This window comes from Fusarium musae, chromosome 3 (assembly GCF_019915245.1).
Source record: "Fusarium musae strain F31 chromosome 3, whole genome shotgun sequence".
NCBI classification, from domain to species: Eukaryota; Fungi; Ascomycota; class Sordariomycetes; order Hypocreales; family Nectriaceae; genus Fusarium; species Fusarium musae.
This window is the reverse complement of record NC_058389.1, coordinates 3,979,218-3,993,083: the sequence shown is the minus strand read 5'-3', so window position 1 is coordinate 3,993,083 and position 13,866 is coordinate 3,979,218. Positions and strand designations below refer to the sequence as shown.

Genomic DNA, 13,866 nt, shown 5'->3' with positions numbered 1-13,866 from the left:
CTGGCTGCTACCATCCATCACACCCTCTCACGTACATCCTAAACATCCCCTCCCCCCTTGAGCTCTTGTTATTGAGATGACTTTTTTAGAAAAAGGGGGCAATCTAACTTGGTACTGCAATCTCGCACCCAAAATCCTTCTCCTCCTTCTTCTAGACTAACGTTAACTTTACGGTCGGGCTCTTCTCGGACGGTTCCTCTTTTCCCGTCCGCCGAAGCCTTCGAACGAACGGCTGCCATAACGGAAATCCAACCTTATTACGATGGACACAATTACTAACTTCATCTTCATGTTTGTTACACAGCGTCAACAGTCTAAGCCTCTCCCTTTTCCCGATATCAACCGATAACAAGCCCGTTGGGCCGTCAGGTGAGTCCAACCGTTGGTCGGTGAACGTTTCTGTCCTGTATTTCTCGATTGTTCAGTCCATCCATACCAGGCTCTGGGTTTCTCTGTACAATTGTAACCAACACCCATTAACATCCAATCCTTGTGATCATGGGCCAACTCTTGACGCAAATATCAGCTAGCCAAGGTAGGGACCTTGGTGTCACACAAGCAGAGCACGGCGTTGCACACCCTTCGTTTCCCGTCTTGCCTATTGTCTAGAGTCTCTTATGTCTCTCACCAAGGTACGACAATGATCATTGCACAGTAGAACGCACTGCCTTTGCGTAGCCTCAAGGTTCTCTGTATCATCTATAGGTTTGGTCTCATTCCGGCTTTGATCGCCATTGGAAGCTCGTCCTTGTTGCCTATCATGCCGTGATCCCCGGCGCTGGACTTTCGTTTCTTCGGTGTTGAACCCCATGGAGGTCCTCGCCCTAAATCGACTAAAGTTGTCTGCGAGCAGCGATAGAGACATGTCTAAGATTCTTGAGTAGAATTCGGCGTTGAAGAGTGTCTCTATTCCGCTGTTGCAGTCGTTGTACAGGCACCTCTAAAATAACGTCGTGACGACAAAGGTGTCTGGAGGCCTACGGTTAGGTATACCTGTGCCTCGTGCTCTGCGTGTTCGTTCCACGAGTACGAACTTTGGATGTGCACCTGGCCTTACGCAAGAGTCCTTAGGGACAATTTGTAGGTGTCATGGTGCTTCAGTTCAGTATTCAGGCAATCGGATCGAGGGACCGCACCACGCTGTTGATCTGTAGTATCATCACGACATCAGCTTTCTTTGATCATTAACTGTGAGTGCTTCTGGCACAGCTTCTTCTAAGCTTGATGTCACGGCATCGCAGCCTTCTATTCATGGGCATGAAACTGTTGTGCCCAGTGAAATCTTCAAAGTGGACAGCGCCACCTATGATCTTGCGAACCACGACCCCGATGCCTCTTAAGCATGTTTCTCGTGTTCAGATGAGGCATTCACAAAGGAGCCCGGGGTTAGCGATTCTCGGTATTCATAGGACTGCATGTCCTTGGGCGTAGTCGTAGGTCGGAACTCATGCCCTCAAGGGCTTGTCGAAATGTTCAATGCCGCAGACGCAGGGCGGACCGCAATGCTTCGGTGTCCCTATGTGTGTGTCCTGTGACTAAATAATGCAATGATACCAGCTGCGAGTCAACATCTGCGTATAGCCGCTTCTCGAAGGACACAATATGCAGTTGATGCTATGATTCGTGCGCAACGATAGGCGTAAGGTTGAAAGAGCCAATCCGTTACAAGACTCTGTGGTCTCTTTTCACTATCATACCTAGCTTATCTCAGACCAGAACTAAGGATTCATGGATATTGATGCTTCGTAGGGTATTGGTTGGCCTGGGTGTTGTTGGTCAGCATGAATTACAACCGCACCACTCGAATTATTCCCTTTCACAGTCTTACCAACTTCCAGTAAGTAACTTAGGAGCTTTCAAACCCCCAAACTGTACAAGGACTGCGGATCATGTTGTCTCATTACACAAGCGAGCATTCCATCATTTTGGGTGGAGGACCTTGAGCATCGGGGATACGGACAGTGAATCCCGCTCGGAAGACACCATGTTTACATGAGTAAATGGGACATTTCTCAAGAGATCTATTCGTGAAATTATGTCTTGGTCCTTAGAAAGTCAGAACTTGGTAAAAATTGTTCTGCTACTCCTGTCAGCTAAGGATGCTCAGTTACGAAAATGAAGATTCTGCTATCATCGATAGATTGATGCGTAATTTAAACAACTATTTCGATACTAGAATAATATCACAGGTAACATACCTAGAGGTTAAAATGGAAGTCGTTGTCCTTCAAGCTTGAATGATACTGCCTTGTTGAGTGACGTTCGTTAGCATCCAAATGTGGCAGGTGCACGGACCATATGCGGATCTGAGGTGCCCAGACTTTAAGGTACGTACCTCCAGCAAAAATTCAGATCTACGAAATTTATCAAGCCAAACTTCATCAGCATCAAACTCGTCACCACAACCAAGCATTTAATCACTTCCAATCAAAAAATGTTTGCTGTTCCAGGATGGTCCGTCTCAGCGGAGGGCCTAAAGTCTGAGGCCCCCGGCCAGAACAATAATAACAGCGCGCCCGGCAAAAAGTCCAATAAGCGCAAGCGCAACAACAACGCTACTGAGAATGTCACAGCTTCAACTGTCGCTGATCTATGGGAGTCTGTGATTGAGGGAAAGAAGACTGAGCAGCTCAAGTCTGAAAAGGCTGCCAAGAGGCAGAAGAAGCAGAAGAAGGCCAAGGATGGTGAGGATGAGAAGCTGAAGGAGGGCGATGAGACGAAGGAGGTTAAGGAGGTTGAGGAGGCTAAGGAGGGCGGTGATGATGAGAAGCCCAAGCCTAAGAAGGAGAAGAAGGATAAAAAGCAGAAGCAAAAACAAAAGTCTACCGAGGGCTCAACAGAAACCACCACTTCACCAGCAAAGGCTGTCGTTGCAAAGGCAGCATCTCTACCTCCTGCTCCTCCCAAGCTCACTCCCCTACAAGCTTCTATGAGAGAGAAGCTCATCTCAGCACGATTCCGCCACCTCAATGAGACACTCTACACCCGCCCCTCCGAGGAGGCTTTCAGTCTCTTCGATGAGTCCCCCGAGATGTTCGACGAGTACCATGAAGGTTTCCGTCGCCAGGTCAAGGTCTGGCCTGAGAACCCCGTCGACAGCTTCCTCAAGGATATCCGCACACGCGGCAAGGTCCGCCAACAAGGCAAAGGCAAACCTGGAGCTCCTCCTGCGCCATTGTCCAAGACACCGCTACCTCGTACACAACAAGAGTGTACTATCGCTGATCTTGGCTGTGGTGATGCTCGTCTTGCAGAGGCTCTCCAGTCGGATGGCAAGAAACTCAAGGTCAATGTCAAAAGCTACGATCTCCAGAGCCCAAGTCCTCTAGTCACTAAGGCTGATATCGCCAACCTGCCTCTTGCTGATGGCTCCGTCAACGTCGCTGTCTTTTGTCTTGCTCTGATGGGCACCAATTGGGTTGATTTCATCGAGGAGGCCTACCGTATTCTCCACTGGAAGGGTGAGCTCTGGGTTGCTGAGATCAAGAGCCGCTTTGGTCCCATTCGAAATAAGAACGCCCCTGTAACCCACAGTGTTGGCAACCGCAAGAAGAACGCAACGGCTGGCAAGAAAGGCAAGAAGGGTGCTGATAACGATGCTGAGCATGATGAGGATCTGGCCGTAGAGGTTGACGGTATGGATGATCGTCGCCGTGAGACAGACGTTTCAGCGTTCGTCGAGGTGCTCAGGTCACGCGGTTTTGTTCTTCAGGGCGATCGAGAGGCCATCGATCTGTCCAACAAGATGTTTGTCAAGATGCACTTTATTAAAGGAGCATCGCCCACAAAGGGAAAGCATGTCAAGGAGCAGGAGGCCCCCAAGGGTAAGAGGGGCATTATTCGCAGGATAGATCCCATCGATGAGCAGCCTGAAGTTAACGAGGCTTCTGTCCTGAAGCCTTGCGTCTACAAGATCCGGTAAAGACAACCAGCAAAGAGAGAGGGGGGAGGGTTTTCATAGATTAAGTTAGTTCCTGCGACGAACAATACCCGCACCAAAAGCTAATGAGCAATTTGTACTTCATAACTACGTTTGAACCTTATATCTTGAGTACTCCAATGTGTCGTGCCGCATTATAGCGAAATGGTCGTACCTGTTCCTTAACCATCCCATCCCATTTGTAGACATGAAATCTTTCTATCCGCTCGCTAAAACACGGGAGAGTTGGATACTCATCTATCATTATGATCCTCCATTTTATTCATTGTGTTTTTTCTCTTTATCGTTCCCTGTCACCATCCAGCGTGTTGCCTCCATGTCCCTAGAAGAAAATCAACCCAGCAGCAACATCCGGGTCGCCTTCTGCGGCCTGGAGGGCCTGGATGGCTTGCTCCCGAGTGGCACCCATCGAGATAAGGCTCTCGATTGCTTGTGGCGAGATGTTTGCTGTTGTTGGAGCAGGCTGTGCAGCAGGAGGCGCTTGGGGTGCGGAGGGGGCGGGAGCTGCAGCTGCAGCAGGGGATGGTGCGGCTTGCGGTCTGGCAGGGATCTGCTGTTGGTGCTGGCCAGGAGGCACAACGGCTCCGGTACGTTGTCCGATTGCTGTGCCATCGGGACCAGGCAAAGTTGGCTCTTGTGCAGCCTCCTCCTCTTCCGCCTTGGGGATCTCAGCCTCTCCCAAAAAAGGAATCATTTCACCTTGGATAATGAGCTTGTCTCTAGCCAGATCAATAGTCGCTTGGTGTCGTTTCAGCATGTCGAGACCGAGCAAAAGGTCAACTGATCGGCCCTCCATGACAGTAAAGCTGCAGGGGAGGAACAGGTTTCCAATTTTGATCTGGGCGGAATGAACACGGCCGATAATTCTTGCTGTTCCGACACCGTGAGCTACACCAGCAAATCGAGTATCGATCAGTCTCATTATGCCACAGGCCTCAGCACAAGAGGGCGACATGATGGTGGCTTGAGCACCGGAGTCAACAAACGCCTTGACTGGGTGACCATTTACTTCTACATCAACGTAGAGCATGTGAACTCTTCCGAAAACTAGGTTCGAATGATGTCAATATTACAGTTCATAGCTGTCATATGAAGAACGTACCTTCGGGGTTGTGTTCCATGGCGTTTTGCAAGTTCTCCATGACTCGCTCCTGTCGAATCATCTCCTCGATCTTTCGCTGGTTCTCAACGTTGAAAGGGTCATCGTTCAGTCTCTCGATCTCCCGCTGTCGTTCCTGACGCTCGCGTTGCTCTCGATTCTGGCTGTCACGGAAGATTTGTGCAAAACGAGCAGGGTTGTCAACTGCAGCAGCCAGTTCTGGGTGTTGTGACTGGAGCTGTTGTCTCAGGGCAGGCTGGCCAAGAATCTGAAGGCGGATGAGCTCAGGGTCCTGTTCGTTCTGAGCCGGTCTCCTAGGCTGAGGGCGTCGAGGTTGTTCGGGTACACCAGTGCTTCCTCGCATATCCCTGACGTGCACGGCCAGCATCTCTCCATCCACAATCTGCAGCTGCTCCATGGTCTGGGTATCATCCGAAATTAGGCGGCCGTTGTGGTAGATGTGCTGCGAGGTTGGAGGAACAGTCGATTCTGCCTGAATAGACTCGCGAAGGGTAGCGAGTGTCATGTCGGGAAAGATCTCGAGGGTGAGCAGGCTATCCTGCTCCCCAGCCTGGGGGTTAAATATGTTAAGGGTGATGCGCCTGTTGTCAGTTAGCATCCAGTAGCCGAAGATGACGTAAATATGGCTGGGCAGTGAACTAACATTGTGGTGTCTGTTGTTGTTCGTCTGATATTTTCCGTGAGTATGTTTGAGATGTTTAAGTTTTGGCCAGAGAGGACGAAAGAAAGTCGTCGAGGGCTCTCGAGAAAGTGGCTGGTCGTGAGAAGAGAGGAGTAGGCGTGGCCACGAGGGTGGCTAAGAAAAGAAAGCCCAGACAACTAGCTACCTAAGCACAAGACTGTAACAGCTCCTGAGGTGAGGTACCCACTAGGGATCTTCAAAAATAGGAGCCCAAAGTGCCTAAGAAAAGCAAGTTGACGTGGTTAGCGATTAGTTGAAAAATATTGAAGTGAAAAAGATTGTGAGTTTAGTGCACGAGGTTGGTTGGTGTAAAAAAACGATCGGAGAAGAAAGAACAGATGAAGATGGAGATAGATGCAGGTGCAGGCTGGTGCAGGCAGTTGCACATAAAGTTCTAAGCAAGCTACTGGCTACAGTACTAACCTAAACGTTGGAGCTATAGGAGGGGCCGTTTCCGCTGCCGCTTAGGTTCCGCCGGAGGGGTAGGTAGTTATGCCGCTTGATTAATAAAGGGCAATACCTACAGTACCTAGACGGCGGCAAGAATTATAGGGATCACTCAGCTTTGCACTGGTTTCATATCTTGTCATAAGAGCAAGGAGTCTTTTTTATAGCTTACCCCAGTTGAGGAAGAACACAGGGCAACGGTACAGGCATACAGTTGCTTTGCGGTTCATCGTACCTGTAACAGTACCAGTCATCGACTTACATCATATTGCACCCCTCCATTCTGCCCTACCGTAGCTCGGGCCAAGAGGGCCATCAGCCAACCAAGTTCCATATAATAAGAGCAATCTTGACATGGATATTCAAGTTTCTCTTACGGTTACCTCAAAAACCCCCATCTCAATCCTTCTGGACAGATATTTTCCTGTTTTCGCAGTCAGCGCGGGCTTGCATTGTATCCCTCATGTACCGCTAGGCACAGCTGCACATACGCACGCACGCTCGCTCACAATCAAGGACCACGTAACTGCTGGAAGCCGACGGAAGCCTATGGATGCTGACTACAGTGCAGTTCGGTTCGGACATGAATGCGGAGAAACTAGGCGCCATTGATGATGACGAATGAGTGCTCTTCATGCAGCCAGGCAAAGGGGACAGAGCGCTCTATAGGTCATGGAGTTGTGACAGTGGAAGAGGACGCAATAAAATATAGCACATCTATCGTAAGTGACAAAAAAGACTTAGTTAGGGTTCTTATATATACGGCAGGCCTTGAACTAATCCTTTTTGGCGCCTCGTTCAAGGTCTGCAACTTTCTTGCTCCCTGAGAGTGGCGTATCCTTACAGATGCTACTGTACCTATGTACAGCACCACATCCAGGCTCCTTGTCCTCGCAGATCCAGCATTGGTAACCAGATCGGGCGAAATGCAACGATTTTGTTTCCAAAGAAGGCATCATGCATAATCCCCTTGGTCTACATACATAGTCAAACCCCAACCGCTCTTGTGATATTGAAGGCCGAACTGGGGAGAAAACGTGGGATATGCTTTGGCGATTCCGTGGCATACCAGGATAAAGGAACCCGGGATTGCATGCGGCTGCTGCCGTTTCAGGGACCCCCCAACTGCTGATCGTCTTGGTTGCGGCAACAGGGAGGTCATGCCGGGGAGGCACGAATGATCTCCTGCAGGACTGCCACCTGGAGGCCCAGAGAGGCACCCTTGGTTTGAGGCATGCTATAGGTAGGCTCGCTGCTCCGGTGTCCCGTTGCCTGAGCCAAGCAAGCTTTTTCGCTGTTAGGGCTACTAGTATGGTTTCATCATTGTTATCGTGAGCTGATTGACGTTGAGGTCAAGTTGGGATCTTCGTTTGTCTACTTCACTACTAATCTAGACCTAAGACAGTCACCGTGCAAGCTCTCATACGAGTGCAGTGTTCTCAGCCGCCATGCTCTGTACTCTTGTTACCTGACCGGTTAAAATTCCGAAATAACACAATGCAAACGCTTATCGTCTGTAATAAGTCTATTGAAAAGGTAGGTTAGCAACAACCTTGTCCACAATTGACTAATTAATTGTTGGATGTTGGTCTTCGTACTCAGACTACCCTAGACACCTGAGATGGCATCTCCTTACCATCACCACATTAATGAGCTCCCTCTTGATGTTTATTGACCTGGCAGCTGCTTGACCCATTTTCATCTGCAATTTGCCGTGACTTCCTATTCTGTTTGTTCTCCTTTGTTGAGGTCACGCGACTTTTGATATGTCATGTGCCAGAACCAAGCTACCACTGGCGATGGAGACGGAACAAGCTCTCCCCGCTCATGAACCCATCGGGACGAGAATGGTAAAGTTGGGAAAAAAGACAGTTTTTGAAGGTCGGTTCAACACCATCTTCACTGTTTGTGACTCCGTTGACAGTTGTACAGCACTCTCACAAGCACTGGAACCAACTGTCACGACGCCCTGAAGCCATTGTCACCTATACCCATCGATTGAAACTGGCCCCATTGCGGCACCGGCCTCACTGCATCATCCGATCGCTCGGCATTCGTGGGTCCACCAGAAGTTGAATGGGCAAACAGGATAACAAAACCTGTCGTCCCATGACGTTTCATTCACTGTCAAACGAGTCTGAATCTCTCTGTGTGATTCAGTAATCAAAAACTCACCCGATTCTGAGCCAAACGAGGTACAAACCTCCCTCAACGCTTCATACCTCAAGACGCCTGTGCCTCATACCAACGCTCAATGTGCACGGGTGAGCTTTAATTCCTCTTGTCGCATCATTTATCATATCATCAAGAGACAACATCAAATTTGCAATATAATCTCAACACAAGCACAATCGACGAAGCAGAAAGATCTTCTGCGACAGCTCTCACTGCTCGAAAAAGGCCCACAAATCTCACCTGCAGCTTTATTCCGACGACCGACGACTTATACTGAGGTAGTACCTCTAGTAACCATCACCGGCTCAAGCTTGACCCTTTTAGGGCTCAATCTTTCAACGTGGCAACCGAAACTCAAACCCTTATGCGAAGCATGGAAAAGAAGAAAAACAATGAATTCGCTTCTGCCGCCAGAGACATGATCTTCTCTGGCGGCGTCTTCGAAAACCTGGAGAACGACGATTCTGACGGCGCCATCGACGACGGAGACGCAGATGAGGACATGGTCAATTCGAAAAGGAACTTCTGTCAAATGAGAATCCAGAAGAGAAACTCAGAAGCTGGCCTTCTGAAGAAGGTCATTCCTTTTCATTGGGCTCCTATGCTCTCGCCCCTGACCGAGAATGATATCGACACATGCGTTACTCTTGAAAATATCGCACTTTCAGAAGCGAGGTATAGATCAACACGTGAAAAGGCAAGTAGTTATACATGGGTATCAATGCGTTGTTTGGAGGGCAACGGGACCACCAGCTCAGGTCAGATTTGTTAACTAGCAAAACAGATCGAATATCGTATTCGGAAATCTGGAGTTTGCTACGGTCTGTTCAATACCGTGAGGCCAAGCGATGTTAAGAAGATCTCGCTCACAACCATGCAACACAGTCGGCCTGTCGAGTCAGGACGATGTGATGGAGCCAAACATGTCATGTTTGCGCACGTCCTTGCTACACTTGGAACCCACCCAGTCGTAACTGATGCCGATATGGCCATGCCCGAGAACTGGAGGGACTCGAAAGCAAGCAAAGGCTCACCTCTAGGCCATCAATCGTCGGGAAGGACAATCTGTCTCCATTCCTTCATCGTGTGCCCAGAGGTCCAGGGAGTTGGCATTGGGAAAACAGTGATGAAGTCATATCTCGAGCTTATGAATGCATCCGGAATGGCTGATCGAGTTGCCATAATTTGCCAACCGGTAAGTAACTGCATCTGGCACCTTGAAAACTGCGCTGTGCTAATATCTTACAGTACGCAATTCAGTTCTACAAGTGCTTCGGTTTCAAAGACCTTGGCCCAAGCACAGAAGCCCTTGCTGATCAAGGCTGGCATGCTATGGTAAGTAATACCTCTATGGCATGAAATGAAAGCTACTGACATATGATTAGGTGCTTGAACTTCGTGGTCCTAAGAGAAAGACCAAGGAGGAACCTACACGGAGGAATAAGGAAGTGGATTCTCCAACCTCCAAGGCGAAGAAATCACCGTCATAGACTTTTACAGGCTTGTTGCTAGCATTTTCTTGGCAGTTGTTCAACAAGTCTCCTCTCAAGAAGCACATGTTCCTTCATCTCATTTCGCATTACCAAGATATCATCAAAGTAGCCGCATCACCGAAAATAATGAGATAGCTGGTCTATAAAAACCGCATTTGCGCGTCCAAGTTTTTTTTTTTTTTTTTTTTTTTTTTTTTTTTTTTTTTTTTTTTTTTTTTTTTAATTTCCATTCCGTCTATTTGTGACCCTTTGATATCATAAGCTCATCCGTTCACCATTTTCTTTTCTTCCATGCTGCACTCAGTCACTGGCCTTGTACTTGAGACGGTACTCCTCAGTTCGCTTGATGTCATCCTCTGAAGCAAAGCTCTTCATACCAGCAATGATATCATCGAGGGTCAGGATAGCGAAGATTGGAATGCCATACTCCTTTCGCAACTCGCCAATGGCACTGGGACCAGGCTTGGACTCATCGCCATCGGTAGCAGGGAGCTTCTCCATGCGGTCGAGGGCAACGACAATACCGACAACGATACCGCCCTCCTTTCGGATCTTGTCGATGGCCTCACGCTTGGCAGTTCCAGCAGTGATGACATCGTCAACAATGAGGATCTTCTTTCCCTTCAGAGGCGCACCGACAATGTTGCCACCCTCACCGTGATCCTTGGCTTCCTTGCGATCGAAAGAGTAAGAAACACGGTCGAGGTTCTCAGGGGCGATCTCGCCGAGCTTGACAGCGATGGAGGAAGCAAGAGGAATGCCCTTGTAAGCGGGACCAAAGATGATGTCGAAGTCAAGGCCGGTCTCTTGCTGAGCCTCAGAGATGGACTTGGCGAAAGCAGTAGCAATGGCACCGGCGAGACGGGCAGTGTGGAAGAGGCCGGCGTTGAAGAAGTAGGGTGAGATGCGCTTTGACTTGAGCTCGAAGCTGCCAAACTTGAGGATCTCGCCAGCGATGGCAGCCTGCAAGAATTCTTGCTTGTAGGGGGCGAGTTGAGAAGACATGATTAGGTATTTATATGGTTATATATGAATTGGTACGAGGTCAAGATTGGGAGTGAATGTTTCTAAAGCAAAGTTTGCGATCCCCTCTTGCAGGTCTCTCTCTCAGTAGTGTTGAGCCCGGAGCCGGCCTTGGACCCTTCGATGTATGGCGGCGGGGTTGAGGTGGGGGAGGTGTAGATAAAGAAGTACCACGAAAAAAAGTCTCGGTTAGCAGAGAGAGAATGGGAGCGAGTTAACCAGCACATGATTTTATGTTGTATATAATGCAATTATCTTTAATAAACACTCACCTGAGGAATCTACTATATCCTTTCAGGCCATCATCACTCCTCTAGAGCTGAGACTGCCGTGTCCATCACACAGAAAGTGACTTCCATTGTCTCTTATCGATAAGAAATCAGACTGACCGCCACGACCCACTAAGAAAAAAATATTCGATCCAACTAAATTTTGCCATCTCTGATACCTCTTCTTCGAGCGACGAGCGACACTTTCTCTCTCCGTCCGTCTCTATATCCTTTTTGATACCCCCCCAAAAACAAATCCAGCTCCAAAAAGTACCAGATCACCTAAGATGAAGACGACCTGGAAGGACATCCCCCCGGTGCCTACTCAGCAGGAGTTTCTGGATATTGTTCTGAGCCGGACCCAGCGCAAGCTGCCAACGCAGATTCGCGCTGGTTTCAAGATCAGCCGTATTCGAGGTTTGTGACTTTTTGTCTCGGTCGCAATAGATAAGATCACTAACATAGACCTCCTCAACAGCCTTCTACACTCGAAAGGTCAAGTTCACACAAGAGACCTTCTCAGAGAAGTTCGGCGCCATCCTCGAGAGTTTCCCTCGTCTGCAGGACATCCACCCTTTCCACAAGGATCTCCTCAACACCCTCTACGATGCCGACCATTTCAGGATCGCCCTCGGTCAGATGTCCACCGCCAAGCATCTGATTGAGACCATCTCCCGCGATTATGTCCGTCTCCTCAAGTACGGCCAGTCTCTGTTCCAGTGCAAGCAGCTCAAGAGGGCCGCTCTCGGTCGCATGGCCACCCTCATTAAGCGACTTAAGGACCCTCTTATGTACCTCGATCAGGTCCGCCAGCATCTCGGACGTCTGCCCTCGATCGACCCCAACACTCGAACACTGCTTATCTGCGGTTACCCCAATGTTGGAAAGTCTAGTTTCCTCAAGAGCGTTACTCGCGCCGATGTCGACGTTCAGCCCTATGCTTTCACCACAAAGAGTCTGTTTGTCGGTCACTTCGACTACAAGTATCTCCGCTTCCAGGCCATCGATACACCCGGTATTTTAGATCACCCTCTAGAGGAGATGAACACCATTGAGATGCAAAGTATCACCGCCATTGCCCATTTGAGATCCGCCATTATGTACTTTATGGATCTTTCAGAGCAGTGTGGATACACAGTTAGCGCCCAGATTGCTCTCTTCAAGAGCATCAAGCCTCTGTTCTCCAACAAGCTTGTCTTCGTTGTTGTCAACAAGATTGATGTCACCCGACCCGAGGACCTCGAGCCCGAGCTTCAGGCTGAGCTCCAAAGCATCCTCAAGTCTGGTGAGGTCGAGATGCTCCAATTGTCCTGCAACACTCAGGAGGGTGTTCAGGAGGTCAAGAACGCTGCTTGCGAGCGCTTGATCGCTGAGCGTGTTAACCAGAAGCTCAAGGCTGGTACCAACAACAGCGGGAACATTGGTGGCCGTCTGGCTGATGTTATGTCCCGTATCCACGTTGCTCAGCCCATGGGTGGTCAGACTCTTGAGACTTTCATCCCCGAGGGTGTCAAGGACCGCAAGAAGTACGACAAGGCCGACCCCGAACGCCGAAGACTCGCTCGTGATGAAGAGGAGGAGAATGGTGGTGCTGGTGTCTTCAACGTCGACATGAAGGCTGACTACATGCTCGCCAACCCCGAGTGGAAGTACGACAAGATTCCCGAGATCTACGATGGCAAGAACGTCTACGACTTTATCGATCCTGATATTGAGGCTAAGCTCCAGGCTCTCGAAGAAGAGGAGGAGAAGCTCGAGGCTGAGGGCTTCTATGAGTCTGATGAGGACATTGAGGATGATGAGGAGGCCGAGGTCATGCGCAAGGCCGAGCTGATCCGCGAGAAGCAGCAGCTCATCCGCAACGAGGCCCGCATGAAGAAGCGTCTCAAGAACCAGGCCATCATCCCCCGCAAGCAGATGAAGAAGCCCCTCTCCGAGTTCGAGGATGCCCTCGACCAGCTCGGTGTCGACACCACCGATATTGCGGAGCGTGCTCGCTCAAGGTCTCGGCCTCGTGGCCGTTCCACATCTCGCATGGGTACCGAGGATCCCGATGCCATGGATGTCGACGGTGGTCGCAGCAGCACCCCCCGCGAGCGTATGCGCTCTATGAGCCGACCTCGAAGCCGTGCTCCTACTGTCAGCCGCCGCGACGATGGTGTCACAGACGAGGCTACTCGATCCAAGGCCGATCGTATCGCCAGGCTCAACCAGAAGCGCATGAACCGCATGGCTCGACAGGGAGAGGGCGATCGACACACGACCGCTTCCATCACCAAGCACTTGGTAAGTTTTGTTCACATCCATATTTATCTCAGAACCGTCGCTAACACATCACTCTCAGGTCGTCGGAAAGCGTGGCATGGGCAAGACAAACCGCAGATAGAGAGCTAACACCAGGTTTCCTTTTCTTCCACCACATTTGGTTGTCTTTCTCTCTTTTCCGGCATATTTTCGCGGGTTCGCGGGCTGTGGGTTTGCCTGGGAGTTTGGGCGCATAGGAAAATGGATTGCGATTCCTTCGCTGCGTACGTATGTGCTTGACAAAAACAAAAGAATAGCTTGCGTGTCGCGTTGTTGCTTGGGATGAAGCTCTGTCCGAGTTCAGCTAGATACTAGTAGATATCACGGCGCCTCCTTGAGAAGTACGTACTAGAAAAGGGGCTGCCAAACTTTTCTTTCCTTCTCTTTTAACAGATGATGATTTATGAAGCATA

General features: G+C 49.7%; 5 protein-coding genes across 5 annotated transcripts; 3 read left to right on the top strand and 2 right to left on the bottom strand.

The window, feature by feature from the left end:
- Positions 1-2,434: 2,434 nt before the first annotated feature.
- J7337_004657 (uncharacterized protein) lies at positions 2,435-3,922 on the top strand (the record flags this gene model as incomplete). Its single annotated transcript, XM_044822349.1, has 1 exon — positions 2,435-3,922. One exon carries the CDS (start codon positions 2,435-2,437, stop codon positions 3,920-3,922), a length of 1,488 nt encoding a protein of 495 aa, XP_044683682.1.
- A 340-nt stretch (positions 3,923-4,262) lies between these two features.
- DDI1 (DNA damage-inducible protein 1) lies at positions 4,263-5,565 on the bottom strand (the record flags this gene model as incomplete). Its single annotated transcript, XM_044822348.1, has 2 exons — positions 4,263-4,987; positions 5,043-5,565. The coding sequence occupies 2 exons, from the start codon at positions 5,563-5,565 to the stop codon at positions 4,263-4,265; spliced, it is 1,248 nt and encodes a 415-aa protein (XP_044683681.1).
- Positions 5,566-8,737: 3,172 nt separating this feature from the next.
- Positions 8,738-9,854, top strand: J7337_004655 (uncharacterized protein; the record flags this gene model as incomplete). Its single annotated transcript, XM_044822347.1, has 4 exons — positions 8,738-9,004; positions 9,149-9,559; positions 9,613-9,699; positions 9,750-9,854. The coding sequence occupies 4 exons, from the start codon at positions 8,738-8,740 to the stop codon at positions 9,852-9,854; spliced, it is 870 nt and encodes a 289-aa protein (XP_044683680.1).
- A 303-nt stretch (positions 9,855-10,157) lies between these two features.
- URA5 (orotate phosphoribosyltransferase) lies at positions 10,158-10,862 on the bottom strand (the record flags this gene model as incomplete). The annotated part of the gene is made up of 1 exon (XM_044822346.1): positions 10,158-10,862. One exon carries the CDS (start codon positions 10,860-10,862, stop codon positions 10,158-10,160), a length of 705 nt encoding a protein of 234 aa, XP_044683679.1.
- Positions 10,863-11,436: 574 nt separating this feature from the next.
- On the top strand, positions 11,437-13,535 carry NOG1 (Nucleolar GTP-binding protein 1; the record flags this gene model as incomplete). The annotated part of the gene is made up of 3 exons (XM_044822345.1): positions 11,437-11,566; positions 11,628-13,435; positions 13,494-13,535. The coding sequence occupies 3 exons, from the start codon at positions 11,437-11,439 to the stop codon at positions 13,533-13,535; spliced, it is 1,980 nt and encodes a 659-aa protein (XP_044683678.1).
- Positions 13,536-13,866: the final 331 nt, after the last annotated feature.